Here is an 18,073-nt window from a genome sequence, read left to right on the forward strand (position 1 = left end):
AGCACCTTATATTTTGATGTAATTATTTAAAACATCAGTACTGTTAATAAGATTAACAAGGAACTCCATCACTTTCTACACAATTTTCTCCACTATTAGCAGTGGATATAAATGCATTGATTCAAACACTGACATTTTTAATGATCAGCAAGAGGGCTAAGATAAGCTATTCATACTGTGTCCTAGAGATTTTCAGCAAAACTTCTAGACTAAATCATATTTTTCAATAATGTACAAGCTCACTTTCAGGTAGTTGTGCTGTCTCTCCTGTTCTGCCTTCAAGTATAATCTGGTTAAGCGACCCAGGTTCTTCTTGCACACAGTTTTGTCAACAGTTGCCCCACGGCGAATTCGCTCTCTGTTGTAATGAGCAGTATTTGTCCACCAGTCAGCTTTGGCTTTCACATACCGAAGGATCATGTTCTCAATTGGAGTTGGCAGGCCAGGAACCTATTATAACGATATCAAGTCTCAAGCAAGATTCATTTTTTATACATTTTCTTTTACATTTAAACCTCATAATTACATGTAAGCTATAAGGCAACTGTTAAACTAATGCATATGAAAGTAAGTATGCACATTCTATTTAAAACTGAGTTTATAATTAAATCCTGAACAAAACAAAAAATCATGCCCATCCCAATAGCTTCACTAATAATGAAAAAAAAAAGACCGGAAACTGAACTGAGTGCCAAAAATGTCACATTTAAACACACAGGTCATAAATTAAGAATCTATTAGTCCCATAATAAGAGTTACACTTTTTGGAGAAGCATAGGGCTCCATATTCGATATCGGTGAACTTAATGACACTGCAAAGGAATGAAACACTGCAATAACTGCAAAGGGAATAATGGAGAAAGGAGAGACTTGGATGTTTAAAAATACATGCGAGACTTAAATACAGCGAAGGATTCTGTGCTTGCTTGGACAATAACACTATTCATTGAATACCTTGAAGCTAAGTTATTCAGTTTTCTCCTAATTATTGTAACAAAGCACAAATATTAGTGTCTGAGAAAATATTGTTTAACAGCATATTCATGGACTAATTATTCAAGTGCATACCTTCCAAGGAATATTTGCCTTCCAGCATCTCCAAGCTTCACTCAAATGCTGCAAGATTGTCCTGGCCTTGTTTTGTTTAATTCCTTCAGGCATCATATCTAGGATATCATGCATAACAGCAGCTCGTAACTCCAGATCGAAGTGAGACTCCACACGCTGTTTGGTCACAGTCTTAGCTACACCTTTGGAATGGCGACCTGATTGGGGAGGGTTGGAAAAAGTGGGAGATTGAGTAGGTCATTACAGTGAACTGAGAGTGGAGAGGTTTTAAAAATGTCTTTTTAAGTCAACAGTAAGGGAGGAGGTAAAATAAGTTAGCCATTCAACAAGGGTTTCCCTTCATAATTGATGTGAAAACTGCATTTTTAAAGACACAAATGTTATTAACCTTCAAACTGTCTGGCAAGCAGGTTTCCCAACCACCTCTCTAGTAGAGGAGTTATACCCCTCATGAAGAAAAGCCACACTCTCCAGCCAGCTGCCCAGAATCCACAGCCAGGTCCTTTCCCTACTGGGCCCTATAAAATTAAATGATAACAGATGCAATTATTAGCAAATTATCTGTGGTTTTAAAAGCACATATCAAATGCACACATTGCACTAAATGTTGATTTTTAATTTTTGAAAAGCCCAGGCTAAAAAAAACAGAAAATGAGTTGGCAGTACAGCATACTGTCCTAATATGTTCTGAAAGAGAGTTGTACATAATTGAAAGTTCAACTTTTATGGAACAATCAAAGCCTGGAAGGTGGCATTTTTTTCCCAAATGGAGATGGAATTAAAAAACAAGGGCACGTTAATCTTTTACCAAAATGTTTGAAGCCGAAGCAAGAAAACAGAACAGCTATGCTCAGTTACTGAGAGGTATGATTTTGATAGGCAGAGGCTGGGGTGATGAAACAAAGACATTTTTCAAAATGTTTTGTTAACACATCACAAAACCGCTGACATTACAAAAATAAATGAAAATCACATTAACATTCCACAACGCTGACAGATCAAGCCTGCCCCCATTATAATTCACAATGGTAACATTTAACATGGTTAACATCCAGATTTAAACAGTTACATTATACATTGTGCTTACCGTGTTAAATCTGTAATAGATAAGGTGCTTCAGATCTTTACACATTCGGATCTGTCTCATCAGCTTGTACTTGTATCTGTACATTCCAGTCAATTGTCCAACATGAGCAAAGATGTACTGCAATCCATCTGACAACTGCAGACAGAAAACAAACCATATTTAATTTCATAGATTCAGAGTCCAGCTATTAATTCCAAACAGAACTAAAAAGTGATTCATTCCTAATCCACTTAACAAATTAGTGTGCATTTGTGTTGCTACACATCTCCACAAAATTTGTATAGTGTAAGTTGGGTGTTAAGACTCAAAATGACTCTGAAGCAAAGCAAAGTACTCATCCAGAAAGTCTTCCTCCACTTCACTCCAGTGTCACAATGCAGACTCAGGCTTCAGGTGCAACACAACTGGTTCAGGTGCAAAGCAAAACCATTTTCTTACAGATGTAGCCTAAATACGCTCCCAGAACAGTAAGCTTGACCCATACATTGATTCCAAACCAACATACTAAATTATGGAAATGCATACCTTGTTCTGCATTTAAATTACTTATGTAGCATTAATACATTCAATTTATTGCATGTACAGGCAACAGAATCATTCTATAGTCTGTTTCATAATAGCCAAAGAACGGCAGAACATCACATAAGCCTTACAGTACATTAATAACTGATTCTTCGAACATGAATACGGATCAAGTGTTAAGCCCAATTGTTAAACTGCCATTTATAAATCAGTTTAAGTCATTTCCAAATGAACACTTGCAAAATCCTGAGGGTTCAAGCAATGGTGCGTGCATGCACAATATAATTGAAACAGTTTCTGCATTTCCAAAAGTTTCATTTTTAAATTAATGTACCTGGAAGGCATCCACATTCCCCAACCTGTACTGCACATGACTGTCAACAACAAGCTTTGTCAAACGTAGCACCTCACGGCACAAATGGAACGCGTTGCCAAATCTGGACTTCTTACGTTCCTGTAAAAATGAACATGGTGGTAATTTTTCTACACTTTTTAAAAACCACAGCAATCGTTCAAAATTTACTTTTGCACCTCCAGTTTAAACACCAACTTTTACTCAAAAAAAACACACTTTCACAACCTCCTGGCTTCACAGCCAATGTGACATCTGACAGCAGCAGCAAGTTGTGCACAGAGCAGATGAATGACAGATTGTGGTAGGCCTTTGGGAGAACGTTCCTGTTCTTCTAAGAGTGCCATTGGATCTTTAACCCGACAAGAAAGATATGGCCATGGTTTAACGTCCCATTTGAATGAGATTTATGCCCAAGATGGTCCCATTTGAATGAGATTTATGCCCAAGATGTTCTGACTCAAGAGTGCTGCCACTGAGCCAAGGCTGACACAGATGGATAATTTAACTCATTCACTTAATTATAAAAGCACAAGTGCTTTGGGTTGCATTGAAAAATATAACCTAGTCTTGGGATTCTATTGGTGATTACAAATCACAAGTTTCAATTGTGATTGACAGGCAAACTCAACCACTCTATTAGATTACATTGTATGCACATGAATTCTAATTTAGGCAAATTGCAATAGAGACAACATTTCTGTTTTTGGTAATTTGCCAATAACTTTTTTGCACAGAGCCATCTATAATGGAGCCTGTACGTAAAGTGCCATGGTTTCGAGGCCAAGATACAAGAACTAGTGTCCAAGGTCATTTTTACCTTCGTAGTGAGGGTTTTCACTGGCTTCAGGTTGAAGTTGTAGTCTAGATGCAGATAATTCAGATTCTTACGGTGGATTAACAAATTCAGCATGTTGTAACCTTGACGACACACCTGGAGGCCTACCTCCACCCAATCAAGTTTGGTTGACTGGAAAAATTTTGTGGATTTGAACGAACGGAATAAGTACCTTAAGTGGGAAGAGTTAAACATCAGCATTAAATTGACATTAGAGGGAAAAAAATCAATGCCATTTCTCCCCCAATTAAAAGCTTATTTTACTTTACAAGAGGCCAGCCCAGTCCTAGGATACTTTCCTGCAAGGCATGTGAACCATTTTTATGTCAACTTCAGGAGATTCCCTCAACCAATGTGGGAAATGGCTCCTTCTGTTTTCCCAGATATCTAAGACATGACAGGCAAACTCACTTACAGGATGCTGGTGTCTATTAAGACTGGGAATTGTTTGCCTACCTGATTGAGATGCAATAAAATATTCTAAAAAATTCTGCTAAAATGATTTTGAACACCATCAAATACTCGTTGCTTAATGCAAAATCAGTCTTGAACAAGGTCTACAGTAAGAAGCGAGATGAGACAAAGAAAGTATCTCTGTTCACTGTAAAGGTCAACATAAACAGGTTGGAATGGCACATTTAGCCGGTATATAATCAGGGGAGTAGAAAGAACTACATTCAGCATTTCTGCCAGCCATCTATTACAAGTGTTATATCATGCAAAGGAATACTTGCTGTTGAGAATGGATGGCCAAAACAGAAAAAAATATTCTATTCCCCAGAATCAACATCTATCACCACCACATCTATAAAAATGAATAATTCCTCCTCCTATTTTGTACAGAAGTCATTTGTTACTTTTATATATGAGGGACAATGGATTTATTATGCAGTTAATACTATTTAGTGATTAGGGTAACAAAAGTTATGATGAGATCAATCTAGTTTCCTTTGTCAATCTAGCACAATCAAGCTGTCCAGCACCAGTCCTTGAATAGCAGACATGTTCAAGTGTCAGGCAAAGAATTAGAAGCCTTTATCATCCGAGACTGATGGCTTGCACCAGCACTGCTGATCATTTGCTCTTCCACCCTCTCTTCTCTGTGCAAGTCTGGAGTTTCCTCTAATTTTACTTCCTACATTACGGATTCTCAGAAGCTGACAATTTACTAGTCATTAAATAAAGTTAGATTACATAGATGCAAAATATTTATTTTTTCATTGCATTGGTTTGCACTCTTTGAACAAAACAAAATTACAGAACTTTCAACAAACCTTTTCTTTTGTGCTTTGGGTGGTCTGTGTTTAAGTGCATTCAGTACATAGTACTTGAGGAGTTTCTGATAAGAAACCCTAACTTTGACTGGCTGCCCTGCTGGACAGTGCTCACGGTACCAGTTCTTAACTAATGGGATGTCAAGTGCTCTCCTTGTCTTTCCAGACCTCAAGTTAAATGGTCTTGGTGCCCAAAGCAATGCTATGCCATTGGCAGTATGATCAGAATACAAAGGAGAATCTTTCAGGAATGGTTCCATACAATCAGGAAGTTCAAACTCTTCATCATCATCCGGTAATGGTTCCTGACTCTGAAATGAAATGCAAAAGCATGTGATAATCTTCTGTTCATTGTATTTCAGCAACTAAACTGGTTAAAAAAGTAGAAATTTATTGCAATAGCAAGGCGACTCTAGCATAGAGTTGATTACCTTAACAGAGTGTCTGTGTGAGATTGGATTAATCAACGGGTCAAAGTAAAAAGCTGGCAAATCTGGATCTTCAGTTTTAATGAACACAACATTGGGTGTGTGGTACCTAAAATCCAAATAAAATATTAAAATCAAGGCTAAAATAACAGCAAAACCAAATTTAGCAGACCCCTCCTTCAGAATATGCTTTTTTGTGTTAAATTTCTTCCTTTACTGTTTCAAAGCTCAATTCTATTGGGGAACAGACTCATGGATGTTAAAAGGTCTACTCTTCAAGACTTTGATTACTGGGGGCAATTTCATCACAGGGCATCGCACCAATCATACCATTGCCTAACACTCATATATATCTACTTCCCAACAAAATTCACTGGATACAAATGTATGAACAAGGAGCAGGAGTACGCCATTCAGTCCCTCGAGCCTGGTCCACCATTTAATAAGATCAGAGCTGACCTGTAAGTAACTTGAAATCTGCACCCCTCCTACCCCCAATAACCTATCAACCCCTTGCAATAGTAACCCCCCCAAACATGACATACTTTCTCCTCCAAGTCCTTGGGATACCAAACCCAATTCCATAGCCCAGCTCCTATCTTAAGTGAAATCTGCTTAATCAGAAGCACAGGGATCTTGTGTTCAATATTGTTCAGTTGTACTCTTATTGACTGAGCCATTGGGAATTTTGAAATAAAACCTTCTTTCATAATTCAAGTTTAATAGTTAGTTAATTTTCTACTTCCCAGGTCTATCTGTGCATGCATAACTTTCTTTTAAGGCAATATAGTTTCAACCAAGGCTACTCAAAGCTGTTTTAGGTAGACCTGTCAGGGGGAAAGAAACGCACTACCTAGCACGCTGACATAATTTTAATGCATTGTATCACTCCACAAAAAAAAACCATTTTGCAAGTTTGCTACAAATAACAATAATATTTGAAAGACTGAATGGATTATAAGGAGTCATGAGGATGTGCAGATGATTGTGTTTTTAAAATATAAAAATAAATAACATAAGGGTATTGTTGCAAATTATCACTAATCATGCAAACACAGACACAATAAACAAACCGTAACATTAAAGGGACTCCATATTACAACGAAATATTGGACCTGAGCTTCTGTGGAGTGGCAATCCAAGTCAGATTGCCACTCCGCTCCTAGTTCCCTAGGAAGCTGATCCTTTCTCGCTTGATCTTCCGGCTTAGGCCGGGCAAGAACTATGTAGGACAGCGCACTCCTCAGGCCTTCAGTTGAGGGCTGGAGGGTCAGAAGGAAGCCACACCCCCCTTTTTTAATGACACAAGCTGTCATAAACATCCAGCTACTTTCAGAAACCAAGGAGGAGCAAGTGGGCACGATTCAGGGAGTGGGGAGGTTGTCAGGGAGGGTTGGTCAATGGTGGTGGTGCGGGGGGGGAATAAAAAGAGAATTAAAAAAATCGGGGCGGTCAGTAGGGGTTGGTCCCATAGTGGGTAAGTGCTATAGTTACCCAAGAGTTAGAAATGGTTTTGATTCTACCAACGTTTCCTGAGTAACTATTACTGTGAGGCAGTTGGAAACATCAGAAGTTTGCCATTTAAACCATACTTTCGGATGGTTCTGATTGCAGGGCAATTGCCCAATGGAAGCTTGAACTTCCTGGACAATTTTTAAAAAGTCATTCATGGAATGTGCACATCACTGGCTAGGTCAGCATTTATTGCCCATCCCTAATTGCTCTTCAGAAGGTGATGGTGAGCTGTCTTCTTGAACCGCTGCAGTCCCAGGCAATCCTTACCTGGGACTTTTTTATGGGGCGGGGGGGGGGGAGAGAACATCTGTAGGGTACCTCCCAATTACGACACCCTGTAGGTTATGAGCCATTATTACAGACCCAGCAAAATGTAATTTAGAAGATGAACGTTTCAAAAGTTTTCTAATTTCCTGACCTACTAACAGTAACAAATGTACATAATTTATCTTGAAATTTATATGCTTATGGTGTACATTCTAAATCCAGGACAGGTATAAAATGGTTTACACTTGTCTACTCACCAGGTGAGATGAACGTGATGGGGGAGATTGTTGTACAGGTATGGGAATGCTATTTTATATTCTGTTCTGATTGGTTGTCTAATGATGATCTTGTTGATGTCATTGAATTCATTCCAGTCTTCATCTCTAACAGAGGTAAACCAAAATTCAAATGATCAAAGCTATAATATTTCAATTCTTTAACAACTGGAGGCAAGTTGAAAATCATGAAATTCAAAGAATACTGACTTCCTGCTATTTAAACATAATAGCTCAGCACAAGATGAATGGCCTCAAAAAAACATGCAAGTCGAAGCGCAGAATTTCTATTTTTAAACCAGGATGTAAGCCAACTGCCAGTGGTTGCAGGGGGGTCATCTGCTGATTTCCCCAACCACCTTCTCCCAACCCACAGCCAGGAGCAAAAGCTCCTGTATGGCAAAGGTCAGACCAGGAATCAATTTGACTGGAACATGACTTTACAGCCAACAGCTTCGCAATGACACAGTGTCCTCATGTTCAAAACTTACACTTTTCTAGCTTACGATTACTCGATAGCAATGACACGTTTAGTTATGTACAGTATGTAGTGTAAAATCAGTTCACTTCTATGCTGTAAACGTATCGCTCAATAGTCAACCAAATATGTGCAAAACCTCATGGAGGTGGCTGCAGAACACCACCAATAAACCTCAAAATAATCAAAAATCGTTTGATAAGGTACCACCTTATGAAATTAAGGTAATGATTAGCACTAGAAATTAAAGGGAAAGGAGGAACATGACAACATAGCTAGATAATTGGAGGGGGGAAAAAAAGGAGTTAAAAAAAATCCCAAAATACAAAAACCTGGCAAGTGGTATTCCAAAGATATTCATCTTGTTTACTATATACAAATAAATTAACTGGTAAGAATAGATGCACTATAAAAGTGAAGTTATCAACTGGGAAATAAAATGCAGATTCGATGGCAAAATTTAACAAAAAATAGAGACAGAGGGATCTCACCGTGTAGGTACACAAGTGATTGAAGCTGTGAAAGTAGGTAAAGCTGTTAAAAAACAATTGGAATCCTTGACTTTGTACCTTAGAGGCATAGGAGGTAACGTTGAGCTTGTACATGGCCTCTATTAGGTCGCAGTTGTGAGTACAATGCAGTTTTGGCCATCTTTCATACGAATGATATAAAAGCAATAGGAAAGGTACAGAATGAAAGGCACAAACTCACCAAGATATTTTCAAAATGTTGTTATGAAGGAGATTAAAGCAGTTAGGACTTATTCAGCAGGGTGAAGAAAGTTAGAGGCTGAGCTGACTGAGATCGAGATTACAAAGCTGATGCTAATTTATGGAGATTGTGTCTGCTGGTCAGTAAAATTGTAACAAGACAGTGAATAGTAAATAAAAAAGTTAAAGTGAATGTTAAAAAAAATACCTGCATAGTTAGAATGTGGAATTCTGTCATACACTGTTGTTGAAACAGAATGCATAAATCATTTTGAAACAAAATTAGATATCTGAACAATTAGAGGACATGGGGAACATGTAGGAAAGTTTTAGATGGTTCACATGTAGGATGGGCGGAATGCTCCTGATTACTGTTAAACTGTGGCTGTAGTTAGCCACTGTTCAACCTAATAGAAATACTACTGGCAAGCAACTAAATTCACAGCTCACTTAATATCTTGACACAGGATTCAAAACAAAGTCCTTACTGAAGATTCACATCCCGAACCAGAGGCTCGAACTTTGGTCCGCCTGGAATTGCCATGTTGAGAGCTTTGGAAGTAAAAAATGCTTTCAGATCAAACAGATAGAAGTAGTTGTCATCCACTAAGTCAGTGAGCAACTGATTAGCCAGGCGATAAAGAGTGGACATCATCGGTAAAGTAAACTGCCAGCGACGATAAGTAGATCCATTTACATACCTAAATTGGGACAAAATAATTCTCAATTCAAACAATTTCTAAGATAAATGTATAAATCAATATCATAGTGAATCACAATGGTTGCACATTGACAGGTAGCTGAACAGATTAGCTTAATTATGATTTTCTCATTTCAACAAAGTAGTATTAGTGAAACCAATTCTAACTATAGCACAGAGTAAAAATAAGCACTCTCAAAATCAAAGTTACTAATGCTGAGAATTTCATTACCAATAATGAAACATGAAAGGAACATGAAGAGGCCAACTTTGATCACCTGTAACATGTTCTTCTCCTGAAGCCAGTCATTTAATTTGGGATCTGTGTCTACACGTTCCAGCAACATTCTTGAACCGCAATAGTGGTCAATCATCATGTGCAAGCCAAACAATTAAATGTTAGCATGCTATTAGGCCTTGGAAGCCTCACCAACAAGCCCTCACCTAAAGTGCCCACATGTCTATTTTCTAGCAGTCACCTAATGATGGAAGTAGGACCATAGCTGAACAAAACATTTTTAATCTTATTTTACTTCTATAGGCTAGACAGAATGGTGCTTTACCGCATTTTGTTATGAGCTAGATTTTGCGGTCAGTGGCAAAGTGAAGGAGCTCGCTGCTGACCTCAAAGAAAGCTGCCCATAAGGATCTAGCAAAACCTGTGGTGTGGGCTTCCCCTTTCTCAATGGCAGTTTAAATTTTGCACCAAGTTAAGGGGATCTCATGACGCGCAGCAGCAGTGATGTCGGCAAGCAGGCAATAATACTGAAGTATTCTGAGAGCAAACCAGTAAAAAAAACCACTGATTATCAACACTCTTAATTGAAGTCTTCAGGTAACAAATAAAATGATGATTGGATTTAAATAGAGGCTAAAATACCAAAAAAAACATTTAAAAAATGTGGAATTTATCCTAATGGAGAAATCTGATATTCCACAAATATGAAATTACCTTTTCAGGGTCAGTGAGGGTATTTAGCAGTAATTATGAAGTTAATACGCAATTAAAAACTCAGTGACACTTCATTCAATAAGGTGTAACTTTTTCCAAGTTTTTGTCAATTCACTCATTGCTTAGGGATTAGATTCTGGGGGACCTCAACAGTACGTCCTCTGGAGGAACGTAGAATCACTGACAGTAACTTTGAGATTTCCATGTTATTCCACACACGTGCAAATTTCTGAAGTTGCTGTTAGTTTCAGTGGAGTAGTGACAGTGAACGCTGACAGTTTGGCCATAATCCATCGCTAAATCCAGACCTTCAGATCGAGAATTGTGAAATTTATATGTCAGTTCTTTCCGCAATTTTGGCCTACTGGCATATTGCTGCACTTGCAATAAGTCCATTAAATTGATTTAAATCTGCAAGCAGCAATTAATTTACTGCATCAAATGGTAAGGCTGTCATGCATTATTACTCTTATTAAAAAGAACATCCTATGAAATACAATTTTTCTTTTCACTTGAGAACTGACCAAACAGCACCTGTGGAATGATGAAAAGTAACAGATACAATCTCAGTTTATCCTCTTGTTTTGAACCCTAATGATGTCACAGGTAATTGCTCATTCACAACAAGTGAAATCACTTCAATTAAACTAGGTGCATATACCATTTCTAGCAGCAGGGTTTTAATTTGCATTGTTCTACAAATGTACTTGCTAATAATTTAAATCAAACGATTGTTTCAGTTTCATTTAACTACTTTGTCGGGCTTTCAATCTTTCATTACATCAATGTACAATAAGACGCAAAGCCTTACTTTGGGTTGTCTTTCAGTGGTTGGTGATCATATAACCACTCAGCCACTGGTCCATCCTCTTCTGAATCAAGTTCCATTTGTATTGCTTCGAGTGGCTCCACATCAAGTATATTATCTGCATAATCTAGTGGAGGCTCCTCATCATCGAAAGGAGGAAACCTCATCCTTTTGAAATGTCGTCTATCACGTTTTTCACGTCTCATCATAATCCACATGGTTCTAATGAGAAGTTACTCTGTTATTGCATTTCATTACTAAAATGTCCTCTCAATGGCAAAATGCAGCTCCTTATCATATAACAACATGGTGAAAGATTTTTCCACTGAGATATAAAAATGTTCAATCAGGAAATATGTTTCTCAGGTTTACTGTTAACTATAAATTCACTATTGAAAATTATTTTATGAATAAAAAATCGAAGCAGATAGTTTCTGAAAGATGAATGCATAAACTGGAATGAATTATGTTTTGTTGAGAACATATATTGAACAACTTCAACTGAAATAACTGAAATGAGCAAGTCTTATCTTTAAAAACAATAACAGGTATTAAGTCCTAATTTTTTGACAAAAATCATGTACCATTAATTATGGAAAACACTGACAGCCACAAAACTGATCAGCCTTATATCGTCTAATTTGATTCCAAGATGATTATGGGCAGAACTTCACAAAAATACTTCAAAAATAAATGCAGATATGCTTCTGCTGCAAACTCGTGAAAAATCCAACAATTTTCTTACCCCCACTGAGATATGTAAACCGGTTCAATAACCCATGGAATCTCATTAACAAATGAGATTGCACCTGTGATGTGGTACAAAACCGAAACATCCCTGATCTGCTCCCATGGCATAGGCATGTTCTCCAGTAGTTTCAGAACAGCATGTGGCATGTATTTCAAAGCACTGGGGAGGGAGGGGGAAAAAAGACAATTGCAATACATTAGCCTTAGTTAAACAGCCTCACTGTGATGACAAGCTTGATATTAATATTACATAATTTAATTGTATATTAGAGAAAAATAATCAAGTTTAATTCCTAAGATAAACAATTAGCTTAATATTTTAGATGAGGATCATGTTTCACTATAATTGGCTAGCAGACACTGATTCTTTAAATTCGAATACAAAATGACACTCCGCGATTTTGAAAATAGGTACATTTGAAGCTATTAAATAAACTCTCAAATATGGATATAAATTTCCATTGATAAATAGGATAAGTTCAGTCACAAGTAAAGCTGCAATTTATTTTGGTGAGTTTCCTCAATGTCATCTGTAAAGAAAGCTATTACAACTAACATAAGAACAGTATGCACAAATGTAGCAATTTTGAATTTATTAATTTTCTCTGGATTTGTATACATGCAGCTTAAAAAGACTACAAGTCTAACTCCACTAAAGCAGTAGTCTTTAATTCAATTCCTCCTTTCATCCCAACATACTGACTCCATCACTGGCAAGAATTCTAGACGGGGAAAGAGTCAAAATCTAGAGCCAAGGTGTCATTTAAAGATCAGTCAAAATAGTACAAAACCAGAAATAACCACTATTAAAATAGGGCTTTAGGTTTGCAATCTTTATAGTAGGCAATTTATACAATATCCATATGTTGCTCATGTAATATCCAATTCTGTCAGTCATTCTGGATTTCAGGTCTTTACTTTCCCATACCACCTGCACTCCCCCACCACCGACCCAATCATACCTCAGAACAGTCTTCTGTGCAAACGTTTGTACTCACAAAGATGAGCGCTGGAGGTCAAGACAATCTAGTAACCATGCAATCATGCATTAAAAATGGCCCTAAAATTATGCTCTGGGATATCATCGAACTGCTTACTGTTTAAACCAAAAATGGGTTAATGCTTCCTTTAAAATAGTAGAAAGCAGAATTCAAGAACAAAACATTAAACATCGCATCCCAGAGCATAATTTCAAGATCAATGTGAAACTACTATCGTTCTCCATATTGAACAATTTTCTTACCCAAGATAGACTCTCTTGTCGTGCCTGAATTTCCGGTTTGTCATGTCACCATGATCACGAATGATCTTTCGGACATGCTCAGGGGGCATGTCCTCCTTCTGAGCATCCACAAATCCAAATTTTCTCTTCTCAGCATACCGTTTAGCCTGAAGTTGCTGCCATTTCCTGGCTGGAAAAATAGTTTAATAATGAAAAATGAAGAGGTGAGGTGACACTAGAAAATTTGTGATTGACTACCATTTTTTAAAAAAGTGTCACAGCTCCTTAGAAAAAAAGTTCCATGACTTAATCAACAGCTAATCAGAAGAAATGCTGGAGTATAAGCAAAAACCAAAATCTAGAGTGAACAAACCAGGCACGAAGAGGTGCCCATTACTTTGGCCGTTTCCCTGCAAACTATCTTACCATTGCCCTGCATTTTCCTTTTCAACTAAGAGGGCAAGCTGATGAATCAGGCATTATGGTTTGTCCTGAGGACACAACATCAAACCTAGCTACAGGCCCCAACTTACAACAGCGCACAAAACATCAAACAAATTTTTACTGAAGGAGTACTTTGTTTCAATTATGGGGGAAAGATTGTACAGGATTAATACATTCATAACTATATTCCTTTCTGTATCATTATCAACCACATTAATTTAGAAATTTCCTACCCTTCTCTTGCAGTTTTTCCTCAGACATGTAATCAGGTACAGGGACTGGAACCGGATTGGGCCCGGGTGCGGCCCTGTACTGAAACGCTGCCATATTGGTAGATTCTGAGGGGAAAAAAAAGATTTAATTTCTTTAATTATCTACAAATCCACGTGAAGAATTATAGTTTGCAGATCGGTTAAGCCGTGTTGTTCATTTAGCCAAGATATTAAATGAGGTGGCTCCTAATTAAAATTATTTTGCCCATGTGCATTTAACATCCATACACTTGTGTTAAAAGTTTAAAAATAACTTCCGTAAATATGTTAATTGAGATTGATAACTGGAATAATAAAATGACTATTGCATGAGATCCAATGTGCATAGGTGGCTAGTATAGAGTTAATTTTTACTCATTGTAATGACATAATCCCAAACCAGCGGCAACATGAAGGCGGATATGAATTAAACTGGTTCTGATTAAATGTCAATGGGTCTTCATATACTGATATCCAGTTCATTTTCACCCAATCCAACATGTATAATCTGCAACTACAGATCTGAGGATCTGGAGAATTTTACATTTTCATCAAAGAAGTTTCCTCTGATGCATTAGTTTTTCCCACAGATAAATACACCAAATGTATTAAAAGTTGTGTCTTGTTATCTTTACGCATGAGGATGGGTATGTAGCAGCTTTAATTTTCTTAACACCTATATTTGCAATTGCAAACACTAAACACCTGTTCTAAACTCTTCTGATGTTTTGAATGTGCAAATTAAGTTCTGAACAATATTTTAGAAAAAAGGCAATCAACATTTTTCATGTAACACTCTTAGATCCCAGTTGCTATGTCAGGTTCAGTTGCTTGCATTTCTACGTGAACCAAAAGATTATGGATTTGCCCTCAAAAATTAAGGTGAGTTCATAACCCCACCTGACAGTAGTGCAGAAGAGTGTGTGCTGCATTGTCCTCTCAATGAGGTATAAAGCTGGAGTAAACATCAAACCCAACACAATTTGAAGAGACAGATGCAGTTCTTTTGGTGTCCTGGACAACAAGCCTCTCAACCAATGCCACCAAAAAGATGAACTGATCGTTCATCTGATTGCTATTTGTGTTAACATTTTGGTACAGAATGGCTGATCCATTTGTTTACATAACTCATGCACTCCAAAGTATTGTGTTTTTATATATTACAATTACAGAGTGATATCTGGAACTAATAAATACCAACTAGATTATTTTACCCAGCACCCCCAAAAGCAATAATGGTGTTTGAGACAAAACCCAAGTTACGTTTACTGAAATGTTAATTGTTTCTTTCTCCGCAAATGCAGCCTGGCCTGCTGAGTATTTCCAGCATTTTCTGTTGTTTAAGATCTCTAGCATTGACAGTATTTTGTTTTTGTTAACTTTCCCCAAGGAAAAAAAAGCTTTTATACAGCAATTTTCCACCAAATACAACATTTATACCAAACATCCCATTCTGTTACCTTTACATAGTTGCAAGCATATGAATGACAAGCACCAAACTGATTTAAACATACATAAACTCCCCAAGGACCCAGCACAAAACGGGCTGAACATTTACAAATTTTCAGTATGCTTGCGGCAGTGGGGCAACAATTTACTTGTGCACTGCTATTCTATACCTCCCTAACTTTTAGAAGATATAAGGAGGTTTCGGGAAGACTTTCCAGCTTTATCGGGGAGAAGTTTTACGATATAAAGACTTAGATCAATTTTCTTCTATTTACCAAAATAAATATAAAACTTTAAAATAAATGTAACCTACTCAAGATGTTATTAAATCATAGAACGACAGAGCACAGGAGGCTATATACCCCACCTGCCTTTGCCAGCTCTTTGAATGAGTTCTGACAAAAACTCTTCAACCTGAAACATAACCTGATTCTCTAGTACAGATGCTGCTTGACCTATTTTTTCTACTTTTGTTTCAGATTTCCAGCATCCACTGTATTTTGCTTCACGAACAAACAGACCCCTCTCCCTCGCTGGTCCCCCCATAGCTCTGCATTTCCTTTTCTCCTTTTTTAAGTAAGAGGTGCAATTCCCCATTGAGAGTTAGGACCCCAATCTGCTCCTGCCACCCTATCTGCTCCTGCCACCCTATCTGCTCCTGCCACCCTATCTGCTCCTGCCACCCTTTCTGCTCCTGCCACCCTATCTGCTCCTGCCACCCTTTCTGCTCCTGCCACCCTATCTGCTCCTGCCACCCTATCTGCTCCTGCCACCCTATCTGCTCCTGCCACCCTTTCTGCTCCTACCACCCTTTCTGCTCCTGCCACCCTATCTGCTCCTGCCACCCTATCTGCTCCTGCCACCCTATCTGCTCCTGCCACCCTATCTGCTCCTGCCACCCTTTCTGCTCCTACCACCCTTTCTGCTCCTGCCACCCTTTCTGCTCCTGCCACCCTTTCTGCTCCTACCACCCTTTCTGCTCCTGCCACCCTATCTGCTCCTGCCACCCTATCTGCTCCTGCCACCCTTTCTGCTCCTGCCACCCTATCTGCTCCTGCCACCCTATCTGCTCCTGCCACCCTTTCTGCTCCTGCCACCCTATCTGCTCCTGCCACCCTATCTGCTCCTGCCACCCTATCTGCTCCTACCACCCTATCTGCTCCTACCACCCTTTCTGCTCCTGCCACCCTATCTGCTCCTACCACCCTATCTGCTCCTGCCACCCTATCCGCTCCTGCCACCCTATCTGCTCCTGCCACCCTATCTGCTCCTGCCACCCTATCTGCTCCTGCCACCCTATCCGCTCCTGCCACCCATTCGGGCAATGCGTTCTAGGCGATGCTACATTTACTCTGATTTATATTTGGGGATAAATTAAATAATTTGTATTTGTGGATAAATATGTGGCAGTACTAACGGTGTTTAATGGTAACACCTGAGGCAGATCATGTCAGTCTCTCCCTATTGCGGGGGGGAGGAGGGGGGGGGGGGGGGGGGGGTACAATGGGGAGATTAAGCACTAAACAGCTGCGCTTCTGCCCACCTCTCCTGCAGATGACAGCACCCCCCCCCCCCCCCCGCCACCCCCACCAGCCCGGCATGAGCTGCTCGAGGCGAGGCCCTTCCTGCAGGACCACCCCCCCCCCCACAACCCCCAACCCCAACCCCAACCCCAAACCCCAACCCCAAACCCCAGCACCGAACCCCAACCCCAAACCCCAGCACCAAACCCCAGCACCAAACCCCAACCCCAACCCCCAACCCCAAACCCCAACCCCAAACCCCAGCACCGAACCCCAACCCCAAACCCCAGCACCAAACCCCAGCACCAAACCCCAACCCCCAACCCCAAACCCCAACCCCAAACCCCAGCACCAAACCCCAGCACCGAACCCCAACCCCAAACCCCAACCCCCAACCCCAACCCCCAACCCCAACCCCCAACCCCAACCCCAGCACCAAACCCCAGCACCAAACCCCAGCACCGAACCCCAACCCCCAACCCCAAACCCCAACCCCAAACCCCAGCACCAAACCCCAGCACCGAACCCCAACCCCCAACCCCAACCCCCAACCCCCAACCCCAGCACCAAACCCCAGCACCAAACCCCAGCACCGAACCCCAACCCCCAACCCCAAACCCCAGCACCAAACCAGCTAGGCCGCAGCCTAGGCCCAGCCGAGCCACGGAGATCAGCAGCGCCCGCCCGCCATTCACTTCCAAGCCAGACCCCCACCCCCGCGTACCCGGCTCACAGAATTAACCCCGATCCGCCCGCTCGTCCCCCTGCGGCCGGACGGTGAAGACCGAGCGAAAGAAAACGCTTTTATTCCCTCTTCGCCGACCAGGCCTCAGGCGCCATCAACTCCGCCAGCGAGCGAGGCACCGACGCACGGCCAGCCGGAAACCAGGGGGGGGGAGGGGGGGGGGGGGGGGGCGGCACTTCCGCTGCCCAAGCGGACCTCCCATTGGCCCGGTGTTTCCGATTGACAGCCTGCCCGCCCATACAGAACACAGCCATCCCCAGCCGCTCCAGGGAAACCCTTGGGTAAAAACAAAAAAAACTGCGGATGCTGGAAATCCACAACAACAACAACAAACAGAATTAGCTGGAAAAACTCAGCAGGTCTGGCAGCATCGGCGGAGAAGAAAAGAGTTGACGTTTCGAGTCCTCGTGACCCT

The 18,073-nt window shown here is 40.2% G+C and overlaps 1 protein-coding gene across 2 annotated transcripts in view; it reads right to left on the reverse strand.

Annotated features, from left to right (window-relative positions):
• Positions 1-17,787, reverse strand: part of prpf8 (pre-mRNA processing factor 8) — a 43,804-nt gene extending 26,017 nt beyond the window's left edge. The window contains exons 1-15 of one of the 2 annotated variants that reach the window (XM_041196800.1): positions 17,638-17,787; positions 13,924-14,028; positions 13,268-13,436; positions 12,020-12,184; positions 11,278-11,496; positions 9,303-9,515; positions 7,609-7,734; positions 5,573-5,678; positions 5,142-5,452; positions 3,850-4,039; positions 3,012-3,131; positions 2,156-2,290; positions 1,457-1,586; positions 1,069-1,265; positions 244-450 (exon numbers count right to left, since the gene is read on the reverse strand). In XM_041196800.1, the coding sequence (XP_041052734.1) occupies positions 244-450; positions 1,069-1,265; positions 1,457-1,586; positions 2,156-2,290; positions 3,012-3,131; positions 3,850-4,039; positions 5,142-5,452; positions 5,573-5,678; positions 7,609-7,734; positions 9,303-9,515; positions 11,278-11,496; positions 12,020-12,184; positions 13,268-13,436; positions 13,924-14,017 (2,382 nt within the window). In that variant the 5' untranslated portion in view covers positions 14,018-14,028; positions 17,638-17,787. The remainder of the gene's footprint in view (positions 1-243; positions 451-1,068; positions 1,266-1,456; positions 1,587-2,155; positions 2,291-3,011; positions 3,132-3,849; positions 4,040-5,141; positions 5,453-5,572; positions 5,679-7,608; positions 7,735-9,302; positions 9,516-11,277; positions 11,497-12,019; positions 12,185-13,267; positions 13,437-13,923; positions 14,029-17,637) is intronic. The other variant, XM_041196801.1, reaches the window with a different exon arrangement.
• Positions 17,788-18,073: the final 286 nt, after the last annotated feature.

Source organism: Carcharodon carcharias, chromosome 10 (genome assembly GCF_017639515.1).
Source record: "Carcharodon carcharias isolate sCarCar2 chromosome 10, sCarCar2.pri, whole genome shotgun sequence".
NCBI classification, from domain to species: domain Eukaryota; kingdom Metazoa; phylum Chordata; class Chondrichthyes; order Lamniformes; family Lamnidae; genus Carcharodon; species Carcharodon carcharias.